The sequence below is a fragment of the Mobula hypostoma genome, chromosome 1 (genome assembly GCF_963921235.1).
Source record: "Mobula hypostoma chromosome 1, sMobHyp1.1, whole genome shotgun sequence".
Taxonomy (NCBI): Eukaryota; Metazoa; Chordata; class Chondrichthyes; order Myliobatiformes; family Myliobatidae; genus Mobula; species Mobula hypostoma.
In genome coordinates this window covers 164,329,931-164,349,828 of record NC_086097.1, presented here as the reverse complement: position 1 = coordinate 164,349,828, position 19,898 = coordinate 164,329,931, and the positions used below count along the sequence as shown (strand labels likewise).

General features: G+C 39.3%; 1 protein-coding gene across 9 annotated transcripts in view; it reads right to left on the bottom strand.

The window, feature by feature from the left end:
• The window catches only part of LOC134351958 (receptor-type tyrosine-protein phosphatase mu-like), a 1,067,206-nt gene that overhangs the window by 19,131 nt on the left and 1,028,177 nt on the right, over positions 1-19,898 (bottom strand). For all 9 annotated transcript variants that reach the window (XM_063058925.1, XM_063058929.1, XM_063058945.1 and 6 more), the window contains 5 exons: positions 17,596-17,750; positions 14,450-14,585; positions 10,584-10,733; positions 6,943-7,116; positions 5,626-5,757 (listed from right to left, as the gene is read on the bottom strand). In XM_063058925.1, coding sequence (XP_062914995.1) covers positions 5,626-5,757; positions 6,943-7,116; positions 10,584-10,733; positions 14,450-14,585; positions 17,596-17,750 — 747 coding nt within the window. The remainder of the gene's footprint in view (positions 1-5,625; positions 5,758-6,942; positions 7,117-10,583; positions 10,734-14,449; positions 14,586-17,595; positions 17,751-19,898) is intronic.

The window sequence follows — 19,898 nt, the reverse complement described above, 5'->3', positions numbered from 1 at the left end:
TGTGCCCTATTTGGGCAGAAAAGTTTACTTTCGATTTCTTAATATGGCTACTAAACTTTCTTTTTAACTGCGTCATTTCTTTCTTTTCCCAGGGGATTCTGGGTGGTTACTTCCCTTTTGTCATCTTACGTATTTCCTGTGCGGCCTTAAATTTTGTAGTTTTTGTTTAAATTTTATTCTGTTTTGCTTTTTATAATCACTTTATGTTAATAATCCTATTTTTTTTTGTTGCTGTGTCTATTCATGAGTTTGAGGTTTATTGTGGTTTTTTTTTAATATATATTTTCCGGCTTTTGTTCTGTTCTGTGTGTATTCTAATTGAGCTAACTTTTTTTTACTTATTTTTTTACTGTTTTACAATTAGCTGATCCTTTTCATATTTATACCTTTTTTTTAGGGAGCGTATACCGGAAGTCATGGGGGTAGTTTTAGCGCTTGCTTCTTTCTGGCGGGTCTGCTTTAGATTTTGCCTTGGGGTCTTGGGCTGGGGGGTGGCGGGAGGGGCTTCACGTTTTAGTTTGTTTTTCTTTGGGCTATATACATTATTGAAGTACTGGTTGCGTCCTTTTCCCCGGTATCTTTTGTATGTTCTGTTTCCTCTCCGGGTTTGTGGGTCGCGCCTATTGTCAATCCTCCTTGTCGTGGGTTGACTTTAGGATTTATGGAATCTATTATTAATTTTGTCTCCTGGAATACTAATGGTCTTAATCATCCTATTAAAAGAAAAAAAGTTTTTAAAGTGTTCCGGAGACTTAAAGCACAAATTTTATTTTTACAAGAGACCCATGTACGGAGGGGGGACAGACTACGTTTTTTCAAATTCTGGAAGGGACAACAATTTCATTCGAACTCCAATGCTAAGATTCGAGGCGTCTCTATTTTTATAGATTCCTCAGTTACTTTTATACAACAGGATATTATCTCTGATCCGAATGGTAGATTTTTATTGGTTAGTGGTTTACTATTTAATAAAAAAGTAGTTTTGGTTAATGTTTATGCTCCTAATATGGATTGTCTGGAATTTTATAAATCATTGTTTGATCAGTTTCCGAATTTGAACGAGTTTTCATTGATTTGGGGCGGAGATCTTAATACCTGTTTATCTCCAGCTTTGGACCGTTCGGCTCCTTTACGGACTTTACCTAATAAATCTGCAAATTTGATTAATTTTTTCCTTTCTGATTCTGGGTCGACGGATATTTGGCGTTTTCTGCATCCTCAGGAAAAAGATTTTTCCTTTTTTTCACATGTTCATCATTCCTATTCAAGAATTGATTATTTTTTTATTGATTCTCGTCTCATTCCTTCAGTGATTAAATGTGATTATGATTCTATAACCATTTCGGATCATGCTCCACTTAAGCTTTCTATTAAAATTATGGCCAATATACCAAACAATAGACAATGGCGTTTTAATTCGCTGTTGCTTCAGGACTCGGACTTTGTTAATTTTATGAATGAACAGATTGAGCTTTTTTTTATAATTAACCATACAGAAGATATTTCGGTTAACACTCTTTGGGACACTTTTAAAGCCTATATTCGTGGTCAGATTATTTCGTATTCCGTTGCTTTGAGGAAGAAACAGAAGCAGGAGGAGATGGCAATTGTGGACAAGATTAAAGAAATTGATAAGAAATATGTTATGGCTCCTTCTGAGGAGCTATACAAACAAAGAACTGAACTTCAAATGGAACACAGTTTACTACTCTCGTCCTCGATTGTAAACCAATTAAAGAAAACAAGAAGTGATTTTTATGTTCACAGTGATAAAATTGGCAAGCTGCTGGCTAATCAATTGAAATCTAATTATGTTAAATCTCAAATCAATCAGATTTATAACCAAAATGATCGATTGATATTGGATCATGTGGGGATTAATCAAACCTTTTGTGATTTTTATTCTTCTTTATATCAATCAGAGTCTCCTCGAGATTCTAAATATATGAATGATTTTTTAGATAAGTTAGACTTTCCTCAGATTTCACAGGATATGTCTTCTTTATTAGATACTTCCATTACAATGGATGAGATTAAGAATGTTATTTTTTCTATGAATCTGGGGAAAGCTCCTGGCCCTGATGGGTTTACCGTTGAATTTTATAAATGTTTTGCTTCTTTATTGATTCCTTGGCTCTATAAGGTTTTTGAGGCTTCTTTGAAACTTGGTAAACTTCCGGAATCTTTTAATAGAGCATCAATTTCTTTAATACTAAAGAAGGATAAAGACCCTGCTCAATGTGCATCTTATAGACCAATATCTTTATTAAATGTTGATTCTAAAGTTTTTTCTAAGTTATTAGCAAATAGACTAGAAAAAGTACTTCCTTCTATTATTTCGGAAGACCAAACGGGTTTTATTAAAGGTCGTTACTCTTTTTATAATATTCGTACATTGTTAAATATCGTTTATACTCCCTCACAAAATGTTCCTGAGTGTGTTATTTCTTTAGATGCCGAGAAAGCTTTTGATAGAGTAGAATGGCCTTATTTATTTAAGGTGCTTGAAATGTTTAATTTTAGCCTGAAATTTATATCCTGGATTAAACTGTTATATCACTCCCCTGTAGCCTCGGTTCGTACTAACTCTTTAAATTCACCTTTTTTTCCTCTCTTTCGTGGTACTCGACAAGGCTGTCCTCTTAGTCCCCTATTATTTGATATTGCATTAGAACCTCTTGCAATTGCTATTCGAGAATCTTCAAATATTACTGGGATAACTCGGGGATTAAAGTCCCATAAATTATCACTCTATGCTGATGATTTACTTTTATATATTTCTAATCCTGAGAGATCTATTCCTGCTGTTTTAGAGTTATTAGCACAATTTGGTCTTTTCTCAGGTTATAAATTAAATCTTAGTAAGAGTGAACTTTTTCCGATTAATAAACATCTTCCCTTATATTATAAATTTCCATTTAAATTGATTAATAATTACCTTTCATATCTTGGGATTAAAATTACTTGTAAACATAAAGATTTATTTAAGACTAACTTTTTACCATTAATAGACCATATTACTCAACTTTCATCTAAATGGTTTCCTTTATATTTAACTTTGATTGGTCGTATTAATGCAGTTAAGATGTTTTTTTTGCCAAAATTTTTATATGTGTTTCAGGCATTACCAATTTTCGTTCCTAAATCTTTTTTTGATAAAGTCGACTCTAAAATTTCTTCATTTATTTGGCAGAATAAGAATCCGAGACTGGGTAAAATACATTTACAGAAAGCTAAGAGAGATGGAGGTTTAGCATTACCTAACTTTAGATTTTATTATTGGGCTATTAATATTCGACATATGAAATTTTGGTTACTTGACCGGGATATACTATTTATTCCTAAATGGGTAGCATTGGAATTACAATCTGTTCAGGGTTATACACTTGGTTCTATTTTAGGTTCATCTCTTCCTTTTGATTCAAAACGCCTTAAGCAGGTCTCTAACCCGATCGTTAAATATGCTTTGCGTATTTGGTTTCAATTCAGAAAATTGTTTGATCTTAATCAATTCGGGTTAGCGATTCCTATTTTAGGTAACATATTTTTTCCTCCCTCTTTTACGGATCGCGCTTTTCAAACTTGGAAGACTAAGGGTATTTTACGGTTTTTGGATTTATTTTTAGATGGTTCCCTTATGTCTTTTGAACAATTATCTAATAAATATAACCTATCAAGAATACATTTTTTTAGATATTTACAAGTTAGAAATTTTCTAAGTACTATACTTCCTTCCTTTCCAATGCTTCCTCCTATATATATTTTAGATTCGATAATTAACCTTAATCCATGTCAGAAAGGTGCATCGGCTATGATTTATAATATTATTATGAAACTCAGGTAAGCTCCATTTGATAAGATTAGGGTAGATTGGGAACAGGAATTGGGGCTTACCATTTCTGTGGATGATTGGGGGCAGATTTTACAATTAGTTAATACTTCCTCTATTTGTGCTAAACATTCCCTAATTCAATTTAAAGTGGTGCATAGAGCACATATGTCCAAAGATAAGTTAGCGCGTTTTTACTCGCATATTAATCCTTTCTGTGATAGATGTTCGGGGCAGATAGCCTCTTTAACTCATATGTTTTGGTCTTGCCCTACTTTGGAAACTTTTTGGAGAGATATTTTCAATATTATTTCTAAGGTATTAAATATAGATATCTCTCCTCACCCTATTACTGCTATCTTTGGACTACCTAAAATTTCTAGTAATCTTTCCCCTTCAGCCCGTAGAATGATTGCATTTCTTACTTTAATGGCGAAAAGATGTATTTTACAACATTGGAAAGAGCTTAATGCTCCAACTACCTTTTTTTTGGTTTTCTCAGACGATTTTATGTTTGAATCTGGAGAAAATTAGAAGTAACCTTTATGATTCTTCATTTAAATTTGAACAGATTTGGGGACCTTTTATTCGATATTTTCATTTAATGTAATATTTACCCTTCTTGTTTTTTTTTTCACTGTTTTAATGGAGGTCGGGATTGAGGACGTGATTTTAAGTTTAACTCTGTTTGGTTTCAAGTTAGCCCATTGCTTTGCTTTGCTTTTAGTTAGTTGCACGGTGGGTTTTTTTTTGGGGTTTTTTTTTTTCTTTTTTTCCATTGATATATATAAAATCTAGTATACTATTATGTTATCTTGGTTTCTTATGCTTAAATTACATTGTTTGTAGTATTTTCTTTTTGGTATTGTTATCTTTTGGAATTTTATTATACTTTAACATTGTATTAATGTTTATATGGCTTACCTTTTTTGTATACTTACTCAATAAAAAGATTTAAAAAGAAAGAAAAAGATTACAATGGTCAAAGAAATTTATGAAAGACGACCCTAAATATGGAGTATTAAAAATGTGGAGATTTTGCCATAACCACCCTCCCCCCACCTTCTTCATAGGGTCTCTGCTCCTTCCCTCTACAGTCCTGACGAAGGGTTCAGGTCCGAAACGTCGAGTAATCTTTTCCACAGACGCTGCCCGAACTGCTGAGTTCCTCCAGCGTGTTGTGAATGATCCTCTTGTACTCCAGGTCTGTGCAATCCATCTTGGATCACGAATAGCTATTCAACAGTTTCAAGAAAGATGGCCAGACACTGGTTTGGGCTGTGATGTTGTACAGAAGCGTCCAAGTCAGTTATAACTAAGGCTGTAGGTGCACCTAAACATAATGATTGATACAATGGAAGTTGGGGCAGAAAATCTACAGATTATTGTATAAATTACCTTGATATTCACTACTCCAATGTACACCATTGTCTGTAAAACAATTTTTAATATCTTGTACAAAGATACTGTACATATTTGCTTATTTGGATTTTTAAAAAAATCTTTGTTTCTGACAATGGAAAGCTTTACACAATTTTGTATGTACTTATCTCCAGGTTTCTATGTAATTTGAACTGCTAACTGCAACAGCACACACACTTTGCAGGTGTATCCTGTTGCATACAGGTGAAAAATATGAAGATATTAGCGCTGACACTCGATGTAAAACTGACCCTAAATCACCCATGATGATTCGATGCATTGGAGAGGTGATGGATCTGAAGCAGTATTGTGCAGATGCTCCTTGATTTGGTGAGAGTCTCCCATGGCTTTCAGTGGTTTGTGCAGACACATACCTGAGCATGGTCCACATCATTCAGCATGACGATTGATGTACAGTGATAGTCCAACACCAGTCTCCAGAAGTCCTTCACAGTATTTGGCAATGGGTGTTGAGTGACAATGAAGGCAGATGGCTGCTTATAGCTCTAAAAACATGAACAAGAGATTAGACCGAACAAGAAATTAGACCAGCAGGTAGTTCCAGGTTTGATAAAGCATTAAATGTGTTTCTCTCTCCATAGCAGTTACCTGACCCACTGAGAATTTCCAGCATTTACTGTTCTCATTTTAGATTATCTTTGTCCTCAGCTACCGCCAACACACACCAGAAAAACAACAGCCACCTTATTCCTAACTTATTAATGCACGGAGACAGCAAAGTGAGGTGTTCATTAATACTCTTGGACCTTGCTGAACAATAATGACGTATTAGCCAGATTAACAAACAAAGTAATTGGCACAGGTGAAGGAGATAACAAGGGATGTATAGGAATCTCGCAGGAGATTGCGTGGAGCCAGGAGACTGTGACTTCTCTCCAGATGTCATGGACCATTGGACACTTCCTTAGTGGGGATTCCATCACATACATGGTTCAGCTAAAGATTGAGGTTGCATTTGTCTCGTTTCTATGGAGACCTGCCTTGATCCATTTGGAGCTCTGCTGTCTGCTACGGTGGCGTAGCACGGTATCCTCACGGAGCTGAGAACTGTCACGAGTCAGCACACTGCTGTTCTCAGTGCAATGGGGATGTCCCTTTCAGCAGCTCACCTTTCTCCAGAACCAAAGAGAAAGTGACCACTGGCAGTAAACTGTTCCACGCGATCAGAGAGGTGTTGTGTGCTAGCATGTTGATCTGCTGCATGAACCAGGAGATACTTTATGTCAATGCATCATTCCCCTGAGATATCTCCCACCAGACTTAAGGAGAGCTGTTATAAGACTTCTGAATGGACCTGTTAGATAATAAAGATGAGCTCTTGATCCTTCAGTCTACTTTGTCACAGTCCTTTCACTCTATCTATTTACCTGCATGACGCTGTCTCTGTAAGTGTAAAACTATAGTCTACATTCTGCTATTGCTTTCCTCTTTGTAATATCTTGATGCACTTATATTTGGAATGATCTGCCTGCATGGCGTGTAAATCAAAGCTTTTCACTGTTATTATCTTGTGATAATAATAACCCAATTACAATTTTCCAATATTGTCTATAGGATCTTGTCTCTCTCCTGCAATCTAATCTGTATCTGTAGTTGATCTAATTGCCAGACAACCACCATTGACACAGTCTTACAGCTTCTTACGCATCATGTTCTCCAGAAATACTCACATCCATTAGGGCTGCATTGATGTAGTTGCTGCTCTCACCGTCTATGGTGATGAGGAATGGGAGACATCTGTCTGGTGGAAGGACATCCATGCATCGGTTCTTCTCATGGTTCCGGGGTAGGAGGGCTATACTGCAGTCCTCGACCCGTAGTGTTGGGGTCACCATATTAAGAGTCTGAAAGAGGAAGGTGGCAGAATATATTCATATTTTAATAGAACTTGACAGTTAATGGATCAAAATGAACTTATTTTAACTAACAGCATGCACAAAATACTGCTCATGGAGAGAACAAATAGTTGATGTTTTGGACTGACACCCTTCATCATGACACTCTTCCCTCCACAGATGGCTGCCCGGCTGAGTTCCTCAGGCGTTCTGTGTGTGTTGCTGAAGATTTCCAGCATCTGCTGCTCTTTTCCCCTTTGTCAATATTTCCCTTGTTATGAGACATATCTATTAATACGTGAAGCAATGCTAAAGGTTTCCTCACTTCTGCCAGGACATTGAATTTATTATTAACATCAATATCATTATTACAGGAAACTTTATGAATGTGACATTTGAACTGTGTGTTTATTGGAACTTGAGGCTTTTATAATTGCTCATGATCAACCTCAGTGCTGCTATGAATTGGGCTTTGGTCTTTGAAGTTTGCTTTATAATACCTTCTCTTTCCATAAGACCATAAAATGTGGGAGCAGTATTAGGCCTTTAGAACATGGAACATAGAACATAGAACATAGAATAGTACAGCACAGTACAGGCCTTTTGGCCCACAATGTTGTGCCGACCCTCAACCCTGCCTCCCATATAAGCCCCACCTTAAATTCCTCCATATACCTGTCTAGTAGTCTCTTAAACTTCACTAGTGTATCTGCCTCCACCACTGACTCAGGCAGTGCATTCCACGCACCAACTACTCTCTGAGTAAAAAACCTTCCTCTAATATCCCCCTTGAACTTCCCACCCCTTACCTTAAAGCCATGTCCTCTTGTATTGAGCAGTGGTGCCCTGGGGAAGAGGAGCTGGCTATCCACTCTATCTATTCCTCTTATTATCTTGTACATCTCTATCATGTCTCCTCTCATCCTCCTTCTCTCCAAAGAGTAAAGCCCTAGCTCTCTTAATCTCTGATCATAATGCATACTCTCTAAACCAGGCAGCATCCTGGTAAATCTCCTCTGTACTCTTTCCAATGCTTCCACATCCTTCCTATAGTGAGGTGACCAGAAGTGGACACAGTACTCCCAAGTGTGGCCTAACCAGAGTTTTATAGAGCTGCTCTATTTGGCTCATTGAGTGTGCTGCACCGTTCCATTAAGGCTGATTTATTATCCCTCTCAACCCCATTCTCCTACCTTCTCCCTGTAACTTTTGACAGCCTTACTAATCAAGAACCTATCAATCCCTGCTTTAAATATACTCAATGACTTGACCTCCACAGCCGTCTGTAGCAATGAATTCCACAGATTTACCTGAGGCCCTCCATTGGTCAGGGGCTGACATGGATATTGCATCTTAGCTGTCTATGTAATAATCAAGCTGGGACAGTACAATACAGAGAGCAAGCTGCTGCCCCTCTCCATGCAGCCGATGAATCCAAAGGAACAGCAGAAACTGGTACAGTTTGGCACCAGCAGCATCACAGGAGTTGCTGGTCAGCATTAAACAGATTCACCATCTTTTGGCTAAAGAAATTCTTCTTCATCTCTGTTCTAAAGTGACATACTTTTATTCTAAGGCTGTGCCCTCTGATCCTAGACTCTCCCAATATTGGAAACATCCTCTCCATGTCCTTTCTCTTTGGGCCTTTCAACATTTGATAGGTTTAAATAAGATCCTCCCTCATTCTTCTAAACCCCAGTTAGAACAGGAGCAGAGCCATCAAATGCTTACACATTAACTCTTTCATTCTTGGGATAATTCTCATTAACCTCCTCTGGACCCTTTCCAATGACAGCACATCTTTTCTTAGATACAGGGCTCACAATAAACCAAGTGCAGTCTGACTAATGCTTTATAAAACCTCATTCTTACATCCTTGCTTTTATATTCTAGTCCTCTCGAAATGAATGCACACATTGCAATTGCCTTCCTTACCACCAACTCAAACTACAAGTTAACCTTTAGGAAATCATGCTTGAGGACTCCCAGGTCCTCATTTTAAAATTCCCTGCATGGACATTTTCATCAACTGTGGACCAAAATGATTGATCCATCAAGCTGGTTTCAACTTCCCTCCTGTGGCTGATCTACTTTAACAAAGTTAACAGGGGCATGGTGATTTTGAAGCAGTTCATTTACCTGGACTAACATCCCAGAGACAGAAAACACAAGAGAGAACACAACACAACACAAACACAGAAAACACTAGAGTCTGCAGATGTTGGAATCTGGAGCAACAAACAAAAAACTGGATGAACTCTGCAGGCCAGGCAGCATCTATGGGAGAAAATGGACAGTTGGTGTATTAGGTTGAGACCTTTCATCTGGGATGACCAGCAATCGGAGTTCAAGTCCCATTACAGTTGTGTTATTTAACTAGAGTTAATAAGGTGGTATACAAAGACCATTTTAGAAATGATGAGCACAAGAACTACTGGATTGTAATGAAAAACCCATGTGGTTCATGAATGTTCTATGGGGAGGAAATTTACTTTCCTTACCCATCCATGACCTATTTCACCTGGTCAAGTCTCAAGAACTTAATAAGTCAGTCAGCTGTAGATAGTGACTCAACACCACCTTTTCATGGGACAAATAGGAGGGGTGATCAATCCTTTCCTAAAGAAGAATGTCCAGAACCTCAGAATAACTTGTAATTGATTGTTAGTGTTTCAGGTCAAAGACCTTTTGTCAGATCTCAATTCTAAGGAAGAATTATCAGCCTGAGGCATTGACCCTGTTTCTCTCCCTATCTTCTGTTTTTATTTTAGATTCCCAGCATCTGCAGTTTTTTTAAAAAATTGTCAATGCTTCGCGCAGACAATCATCCTGCTTCCTCTGTCCAGTGGTGACAAAAAGGGGATTGATATTCACTGGCGGTGAGATAGACCTAATTTGATTCTGAGTGTGTGAGCTATTCAGAACTATAAGATCACAATAAATAGCCAGGTACTAATGGGCTTCTGACCTGAATCAAACTGAAGCAAAAAAAGTCTAAATGTTTCCTGGTGGTAACCTTCATCTGCGAGTAAATAGCGACCGAAAAATATTTAAGGAGAATCTGAGGGGGATCCTCTGCACTTAGAAGGTGTTGCAAGCGTAGAATAAGCTGCCTGTGAAAGTGGTAGATACAGGTTCTTAAATGTAACGTGTAAGAGATGTCTGGAAAGGTATGTGGATGGCTGGGGTTTGGAGGGATATGGTCTGGGTGCAGGTAGATAGAACAAGGCAGAAGAGCAAGTCAACATGAACTAAATGGGCTAACTGGTCTGTTTCTGTGCTGTGGTGCTCAATGACTCTATGAGGAGTATCACTCTTCTCCTTCTGAATGAAAATTCACCCATCCTATCCCAGCAGATTTCAGGTATTAAAATATTTTCGAAGGAACGTTTTGATCAGTTCTGGACATGCACACATTCCATTTTATAAAAAGCCCCTTTGTACCATGAGAAGTGTTGGAAAATTTCTTTGCATACCCTATACTCCTCCTTTATCTGCGAAGAATTAGTTTGTGGCTCCAGCTTATTCATCTCATAATAGGCAGACCTGAGCTGAGAGGCGGGAATTGCTGTATCTCCACACAGACAGGCTTCTAGTATGGCGTCATGGATGAACACATACTGTTCCTGTTGAGACAGAGGAGAGAGTAGTGATTTTCAATCAAAGTGGAATCAATAAATGCACAGGAATTAAAGATTGAGAAAGGTTTTCACAGAGGCACTTTTGAGCATGAGGCTTAATGATTTCTTGCTGAGTGAGATGTAATTCATATCACACCACGCACTCAAAATTACTCTGTGTCAGACAGTGCTTACTGGCAATGTTTCAGTGTGTGTGTTGTGTATGTAATATTTCTGTAATAGTTGAGTAATATTGTAAATATATTGTTTGATTAAGCATTTTTATTTGCTGATTTGAATGGCATATGTCATGACACCACCATGTCATGTGTGCACCTCGCTAAAATAAAAGAATGAAGTAGACATGTTATTTTCAACTCCATGCTTTTCTTTCAATTAGTTTTATGTTTTTAAGTTACAAAACAAAATAGGGGTGACAAGCAGTTTTAAACGAACCCAAGACAACAACCTATCCGTCGAAGTGCAGTGAGATGTTCAAGTTTAAAACCAGGTGATTGCAACAATAAATTAAAAATGCAGAAATAGCTGGCTACATTGGAAAGATAGACATGTTTGATTGCATAGACGGTAACCGGCTGATGTATAGTGAGCAAATTGAGCAGTACTTCGAAGCAAATGAAATATTCAATGAAAAGTGAGCGCCGGTTTTGCTAAATGCACTGGGCAGAAAGGCAGACAGTTTGCTTAGAAGTTTGACTGCGCCAACGAAACCAGCTAAACTGAACCTTGCTGATATTGTATAAGTAACGCAGGAACATGTAGAACCAAAATCATTGTTGATTGCAGAATGCTTTAGGTTTCATAAGTGGATTCAAAAGGAAGGGAAGTCCACTTCAACATACATGAGTGAATTGAAGAAGTTGTCTGAGCATTGTCAATTCACACATGGGCTTAACGATGCACTGAGAGATCAGATAGTTTGTGGAATCTTACAAACAAGCACTCAAAATGACTCCTAACTGAAGCACAACTTGTATTTAAAAGAACAGTTGAAATCACTGCATCAATAGAAACAGCAGTCCGAGATGCAAGTGAGTTGCAGTGAGGAATGAAAGTGAGCACGATCAAAATTGCAAACAACAGGAATTCTGCAGATGCTGGAAATTCAAGCAACACACATCAAAGTTGCTGGTGAACGCAGCAGGCCAGGCAGCATCTCTAGGAAGAGGTGCAGTCGACGTTTCAGGCCGAGACCCTTCGACTCTGCAGAGAGTAATAGACACAGCCTGGTCCATCTCCAGCACAGGTCTCCTCAACACTAACAGCATCTATTGGACTTGATGCATCAAAAAGGTGGCATCTGTAATCAAGGAACCCCTCCACTGGAGTATTGCTCTCTCCTTGTTACTATCATTGGGCTGAAGGTACAGAAACCTGAAGATGCACACCACCAGGTTCAGCAACAGCTACTTTCCTACAACTATCATGTCTTGAATTGACCCGCACAATCCTAATCCTACCTCAGCAATGGAACACTATAGACCACCTCTTACACTGACATGGATTTGTCTCTGATTGTCTCCAGGTCTTTTGTTGCACACTTTTCTCTCTCTCTCTGCACTGTTTTGAATAGTTTACACATAATTCATATTCTGTGTGTTGCCTATGATGCTACTGTAACCAGGCTTATTCACTGTAGCCGTACCATACCATATCCATGCACACGACAATAAACTCGACTTAACAGCTTGAGTATCATAAATGGGTTGTTCTGTAACCCGAGCCTTGGAAAGCAGTCTGAACAGGGTTGAATATGTGGGTTGGGTTCCTTCTAGTGCGGGTCTTGGCCAATTAGCAACATTTTACATCTTATCCACATATCCCTTAAAATACCCATCTTTTATTATCATTGGTGATGCCTGACCATAGTCTTCAAACTTCTTCCTCACAACACAGATCTCCATGTACTTCAGAGGCAGATTCAGATTTATTTATCCTGAAGCCTACAGGGAATTGTGTCGTTTGCTTCAACAATCAGCGCACCCAGGGAAATACTGGGGACAGCTCACAAATATTGCTGCACATTCTGGTGCCAAATGTTCCCACAACCTGTGGATTCAATTTCAAGGACCCTCCATCTCATGTTCTCGATATTTATTTCATTTTGTTTATTATAATAGTAATTATATTTCCTTTTGATTTTGCACAGCTTGTTGTCTTTTGCAGTTTGGATGTTTGTCCATCTTGCTGGGTGCAATCTTTCATTGATTCTGTTGTGTTTTTTGTGTTTACTGTGAGTGCCCACAAGAAAATATATATCAGGGTTGTATATGGTGACATATACTGTATGTACTTTGATAATGAATTTTCTTTGAACAGCAGCAAAACAAGCCCCTTCCCATTCTTCCCACCACCCAGTCATCCACCCACTCACACATCCAGCTAGGCTTCCAACTGCAGGACAGGCCACCTCCGGGCCTCTAGTCATGAAACGCGGATTCTCAGGCTCACAGACATCAGGCCTCCATACTTTAGACTTCAGCCCAAGGTGCCATTTGATGGATTTGACCTTTGGGCCTTAAACTCCAGGCTTGCACGGACCTCCCACCCCAGTGACCTGTGCCTTCAAGACTCCTTTGGACCCTTATGAATTCTTCAGGCCCTGACCTTTGGTCTTTGAACCTTAGGCATCAACCTTCAGCTTTGCCCTCTGAACTTCGCTGGGTTTGACCTCCAGGCCTCCACTTCCAGACTCACATGGACCTTTGACCCTAGTTACCTAGTCCTCATGACTCCCGTCCATACCCGAGACTCAGCACCTGTATGGATTTCTGTCTCTGACCTGGGGATTGCTGGTCTCCTGAAGCCCGCAATGCGATACGACTTCTGGGATCTCTGATGTTTGACTGTGGAGTGCTTCAACGTGGACTCAAACTGGTGCCCAGACTATTCATTTACTACCCCAAACCTCTAGCCCTCCCTCTTCCCTGTTTCTAAAGCCTAACCTGACCCCTAACTCCCCTCTCTGTCCCTAAAACCATCCCTACAAACCCAACCAAAATAACAAAGTCTGAGCCATGACATCGATGTACGTGGCAGCTTAGCACCATCTTGGCGAGAAGATATTCCACTCATCCCCTGATATTGCCCACTAAATGCAGCACTTAAACATTCCTCATAAATAAGATGTCCTTTCCCCTCAATCCCATGTTTTCATTCACTACCTACATCAGTCTCTTGCTCTTGTGGCTTTTTGCCTTGTAAAGCATGATTCTAGGTGATCTGGTCTTCACCGTTCCAGCCTACCCAATAAAGGTGGCAACCCTTCACAAAGGTATAGAATAATCCCTGCAAATACTTCCTGTGGAATATATGGACCCATACTTTCTGAGCTCCTAAAGCAATGAAACCACCTAATTTCCACCCAGAATCCTTTTCCAGGCTAAGACCCAGGACTGTGTGAGAAAATGGGAGATGTGTTCTTGGTATCAGCATTGACACCCCTCAGAGGACAGTGTTACTCAGCTGTATGGCTTTGTGTGGTCCACCAATCTGTTCTCTTTCTGTCCTAACCTCTCTGCAGTGCAGCATTTGATTGGCTGATGTCATGTGAAGCCGGTAGACACCCTGTCCTCTTTGCACTTGAGTTTTAGGAGATTTGGTTAAGGAATTTGCTTAAGATTTTTTTTAGGAGGATATTTGGTTAAGGAATGTTAGGATTGAGAGTGACCAGTCTTTAGTAGATCATTTGGAATCCATACCTCTGTCTGGACCATGTTGACCCTGCGTGATCGCAGCTCTCTGACACAGTTGTAGATATCGACAACTCCTTCCCTCTCTGCCATGTCCAACATGATGTCAATGACCATGAAGCACCCCGTCCTTCCTGCTCCAGCACTGAAATACAGAGAATTAATATCACTGAACCAACTGCCGTAACCTGTCAGTAACACTCACATGTTGAATGTAATAGAATTATCAATTTTACATCACATAGATACTGCACTACCCATGAATGGAATATCATCTATGTCAAACTCAGCCACTCTGGGTCTGTGAATATTCTGCATTAATTTAGATATTGTTGGATAGGCACAATTCTTTATTGCTAACCCTCCTCTCATCTATGATGTTTCTTTGTAAATTTAAGTCTCTGTGGCCATCTGAAATCAATTACATAAAGTTGCGCACTTATATTTACCTTACATGACCTCAAATTTTCCCAATATGTTTTATAACCAAGTCAGTTTTTCTGATGTGGGATTGCAATAATGTTGACTCAACTGGCAACTCACACATAAACAAGTCCAACAAATAGTAATAAAGCATAAGATCAGACATGGCGAGATGCCAGTTACATGAGACCAAGGGTCAATTGACGAAAGAGAGAAAGATCAACAGGAGAGTAAGGTGGAACGGGAAAGAGGAAAGATGAATAAACAGAGTGTCTGCTTTAATTCATAAAAGATCTATAACTTCAGAATCAGAATCAGATTTATTATCACTGACTTATGTTGTTTTCCAGCAGTAGTGCAGTGTAAATTCAGGCAGTTACGATAAATGACGAAAATAAACAAAAGGAATGATGAGGTGGTGTTGATGGACCTTTCAGAAATCTGATGGTGTACGGGAGGATGCTGTTCCTGAATCATTGACTGTGAGCACCACTTATCTGCTCTAACCATATATTACTGTCTAACATCCAAAAGTCTATAAAGGTCTTAAAGTAAGAGATAAAATAGGAAAGAGAGAAAGATAAGAAATGAGGGAAGAGATTGCTGCATCTTTGGAAATGATCTTTGCATCCTCACTGGCTGGAGGAGTAGAACCAGATGATTGGAGGGTGTCAAATGTCATTCCCTAGTTCAAAACAAAGGGAATAAGAGGAGAATCCTAGGAATTACAGACCATGGAGTCGTACATAGGTGGTGGGCAAACTATTGAAGGGATTCTTAAAGACAGGATTTATGAGAATTTGCAGAAGCATAGACTGATTAGGAACAGTTAGCATAGCTTTTTAAGAGGCAGGCCATGGCACATGAGTCTGAGTGAATTATTTGAAAAAGTGACAAAACAGTGAATGGTTGAGCAGTGAATGTGGTGTACATGAATTTTAGTAACTTGACAAGGTTCCCTATCGTTGGCTAAGTCAGAATGTTAGGAGGGATTGGATCCAGGGAAACATGGCTGCATGGATTCAGAATAGGTTTGCCCAAAGAAGGTTGGATTGTAGTAGTATAGGGACCATTTTTTTTTTGCCTGGAGCTTGGTGACTTGTGGTGTTCCACAGGATCTGTTCTGGGACTGCTGTTCTTAGTGATTTTTATAAATAACTTGGATGAGGCAGTGGAAGGCTGGGTTGGTAAGTTTGCAGCTGGCACAAAAGTTGGTGGTGTGTGGATAGTGAAGAAGGCTGTTGTAGGGTGCAACAGGACATTGATAGGATACACAGCTAGACAGAGAGGTGGCAGATGACCTCAGAAGTGAAGCCTCTCCTAAGAATGAGGGATCTTGAGATCCCTGTCCATTGATCCCTCAAAGTTGCTGTGTAAATTAATCGCCTTCATTAGTTGGGGGATTGGGTTCAAGAACCGCAAAGTAATGTTGCAGCTCTATAAACCTCTGGTTAAATCAGGTGTTCCCTATCTGGAGTTCATGCACTCCTTGGTTAATGGTAAGACTCTATGGCATGGCTCCACGGCATAAAAAAGATTGGGAACCCTTGGGTTATACCATATTTAGAGTATTGTTTTCATTTCTGGTCTCCTCATTAAGGGAAGCTTGTGGAAGCTTTACAGAGGATGCAGTGGAGATTTACTAGGATGATGCCTGGATTGAGTGAGGTAGGGCTTTTCGCTTTGAAGTGAAGGAAGATGAGAGGTGACTCGATAGAGTTGTATAAGATGATAAGAGGGATAGATAGAGTGCATGACCAACACCTATTTCCCAGGGCAGCAATGGATTATAGGAGAGGGCATAATTTCAAGGTTTTTGGAGGAAAGTATAGCAGGGATGTCGAAGGTATGTTTTTACACTGAGGGAGGTAGGTGCCTGGAATGCCCTGCTGCGGCAGTGGCAGTGGCAGAGGCAGACACATCAGGGACATTTAACAGAATCTTAGGTTAGCACATGGATGAAACATGAGGACAATGTGGGAGGGAAGGGTTAGATTGATCTTGGAGCAGGTTGAAATGTCGGCACAACAAGTTGGGCCAAAGGCTTGGACTGTGCTGTTCTATTGTATATTCTATGAAAGTGTATGTTTGCAGTCTTGTATGAATGTCTCATCCACGGAGTAACACCTCGTATGGAGCACCAGCCCCTCAAAAGATGGACTTTCAGTCCAGGTTTTTATGTTCAAGTCTCTGGTACACAGCAGTCAGATCACTGGGAGAGTTCCCTCAGTCTTTTTTGAAAAGTACTCCAGTCCATATTAAATCCACCTGAAAGGACCTAGAATGTTGATTTTAAATATTTTTTGCCATTATGTGAGATGAGATTCAAGCCTTTGGGGTCTATATCTTTACCTTCACTTTCATATTGGTCAAGGCAAAACCTTCAAAAATGCAAAGAAATTGAAACAAATTCTTAAGTTTACAGAGTGGAAGATCTTTTGGATGAGTAGCAACACAAATAAAGTCTTTCTCATTCTGATAATTACTAATTGGAGCACAATGTACCAGAGATATACTGAGCCATCAACTGGAAATACTTAGGACAGACTGAGATGAAAGGAATCACATTACTGCATCCATATCATCAAAAATCTCAAAACTGGGATTGCTGGGTTTTGGTAGATGAGGTAGATGAGGTAGTTAAGGGATATGGAACGAAGCCTGGAGATTGTACTGAATGATGGAATTGAATGGGTTGACTCGTCCTTGTGTACTAATAAGATTGCACCTACCTGCAATGCACCACAATAGGTCCAGCACCTGCTGGATTCTTTGTCTTGACACGTCGAACAAAGCCCAGAAGCCCTGTAGCATGGTATGGAACACCATGGTCTGGCCAACCAGTGAAATGGAGCTGCCTGATCTCTCGTATCTCATGGGCACCCCTCTATTAAAAAACAGGAGGGAATATCTCCTTAAGAACTGTAAAGTTACAGATACAGTAAGCTGCAACTTAAATTTGGAAGATAAAAGTAAGTTGCCAACAACATATAATCCAAATTGCCCTTCTTTTGAAAATGGTCAGACATTGAGTTACAGAAACTTATGGTACAGCCTGGTGCTGATTTTCCCTCAATGCCCATTCGGACCCAATGAAGTGCTGAAGTTAACCCCTTGTCACACTTCTCGATCCACAGCCTTGTAAGTTTCTTATACGTGATGAGGATTTCTGCCTCCAATGTCCTTTTAAGCAGGAAGCACCAGACCTCCAATACGCTTTAGGTGAAAACCACATTTTTTTTGCTTTTTAATCCTTCATCTTATTGTCTTGGATTGATATTCCATAGTTGTTAACCTTTCTGTCAGGCGAAACATGCCATCCCTATTCACCCTATCTGGATCACTTTCCTGTTAAAACAATAACAACCAGAGTACTGATGACCTTTTGTCAGAATTAAACTTCTCATAAAGAAACATTCTCATAAATCTCCTCTGCAGTCTCTCTGGAACTTTCACATCTCTCTTGTAGAGCAGTGATCAGAACAGCACGCAGTAGTTAATGGTCTAACACATTTTATGCAATCCCAATATATATTCTTTGAACTTGTTCTCCTTACCTCAGTCAATAAAGGACTCTATCTCATCTGGTATTCCATCTATCACCCCAAAGATTTACTCAAAATATATATCACCCCAAATATATGTTACCAGTGCAAAGCACCTGCAGTGTATACCATACAGAACCCTTTGCAGTTCCACACGCAGGTTATTCTGACAGTATCTCCCAAACATCTACCACTAAGATGGACAAGGACAGCAGGCATATGGGAAATCCAACTACAAATCTCATGAACACTCACTTGAAAATATATCACCATTTCTTCATCGTCAGTTGGTGTAGATCTTGCAACTGCAATATCATTAGAGATCCCTTCACCGGAATGGTTACAGTGGTTCATGAAAGCAGTGAGCTACCACCTTCTCAAGGACCATAGGGAATATGTAACTAGTACTAGCATGGCTCGTGGCACCTACATCCCAGGAATTAGTAATGAAACCACTGTAAATATTTCTTGTTACCTATGGAGATTTATGGACATCACCTAGTATTCACAGGGATAGCAGAAAGCGATGGTGTCAAAAATCACACTAAGAGAGTTGGAATGAAACAGTTAGTCATATCACATGCATCGTAACCCTCCTTCAATGTGACTTTATTAAACAGTGACAAATCATATGTTTTCTCCTTGGAAGCCCTAACTTGGAAATAAAGAAGCTGTAACTATTTTAAATTATATTAAAGATTTAAGCTTCTCTCTACCAATCAACAGCATTAAGCTACTCTCCCTCAGATTTCAATTACACCAGAAAAAACTTAATTTAAAGAAAAAAAAGAAGAAACATCAAATCTGAAATGAAACCAGAAAATACTAGAAATACTCAGCAGCTGGGGCAGCATTGTAGAAAGAGAAAGATTTCGCACCAAAGACTGTCGTCAGAACTATTGATTTTTGAATTATCATCAATGTCTATTGTTCCTAATTCACTGCTGAGGAACAAAGGAGTCAAAGTCAAAGTGGGGTTTAGTGTCATATGCACAGTACTTGGATGCACAGGTGCAATGTACCAGTATCACAGGTACATTGCATTATAAAAGCAGCATTCACACGGAAAAGGCAAATTAAACTGAAATTGTACATAATATCTACAAGACACAAATAGAACAAAAAAAGTTAATTTTAATGCCAAGTGATTGAAGTGGCCATAGTGTTGGTAAACGGTAGTGATTAAGATTTTGCTGGTTGATTTAACAATCCACTGTACCTCACCCAGATGGCACAGTAGCATAGAGGTTAGCGTAACACTTTTACAGTGCCAGCTGTAAGATCAGGGTTCAGTTCTCAGTGCTGACTGTAAAGAGTTTCTATGTTCTCCGTGGCCATGTGGGTTTCCTCCAGATGCTCTGATTTTCTCCTGTGTTCCAAAAGTGTACAGTTCAGGCGAGGGAGCTGTGGGAATGCGAGAAGACTCTTGCGGGCCACCCATCACAGCCCATGCTGATTTGATTGTATGTTTTTATTTACATGTGGTAAAT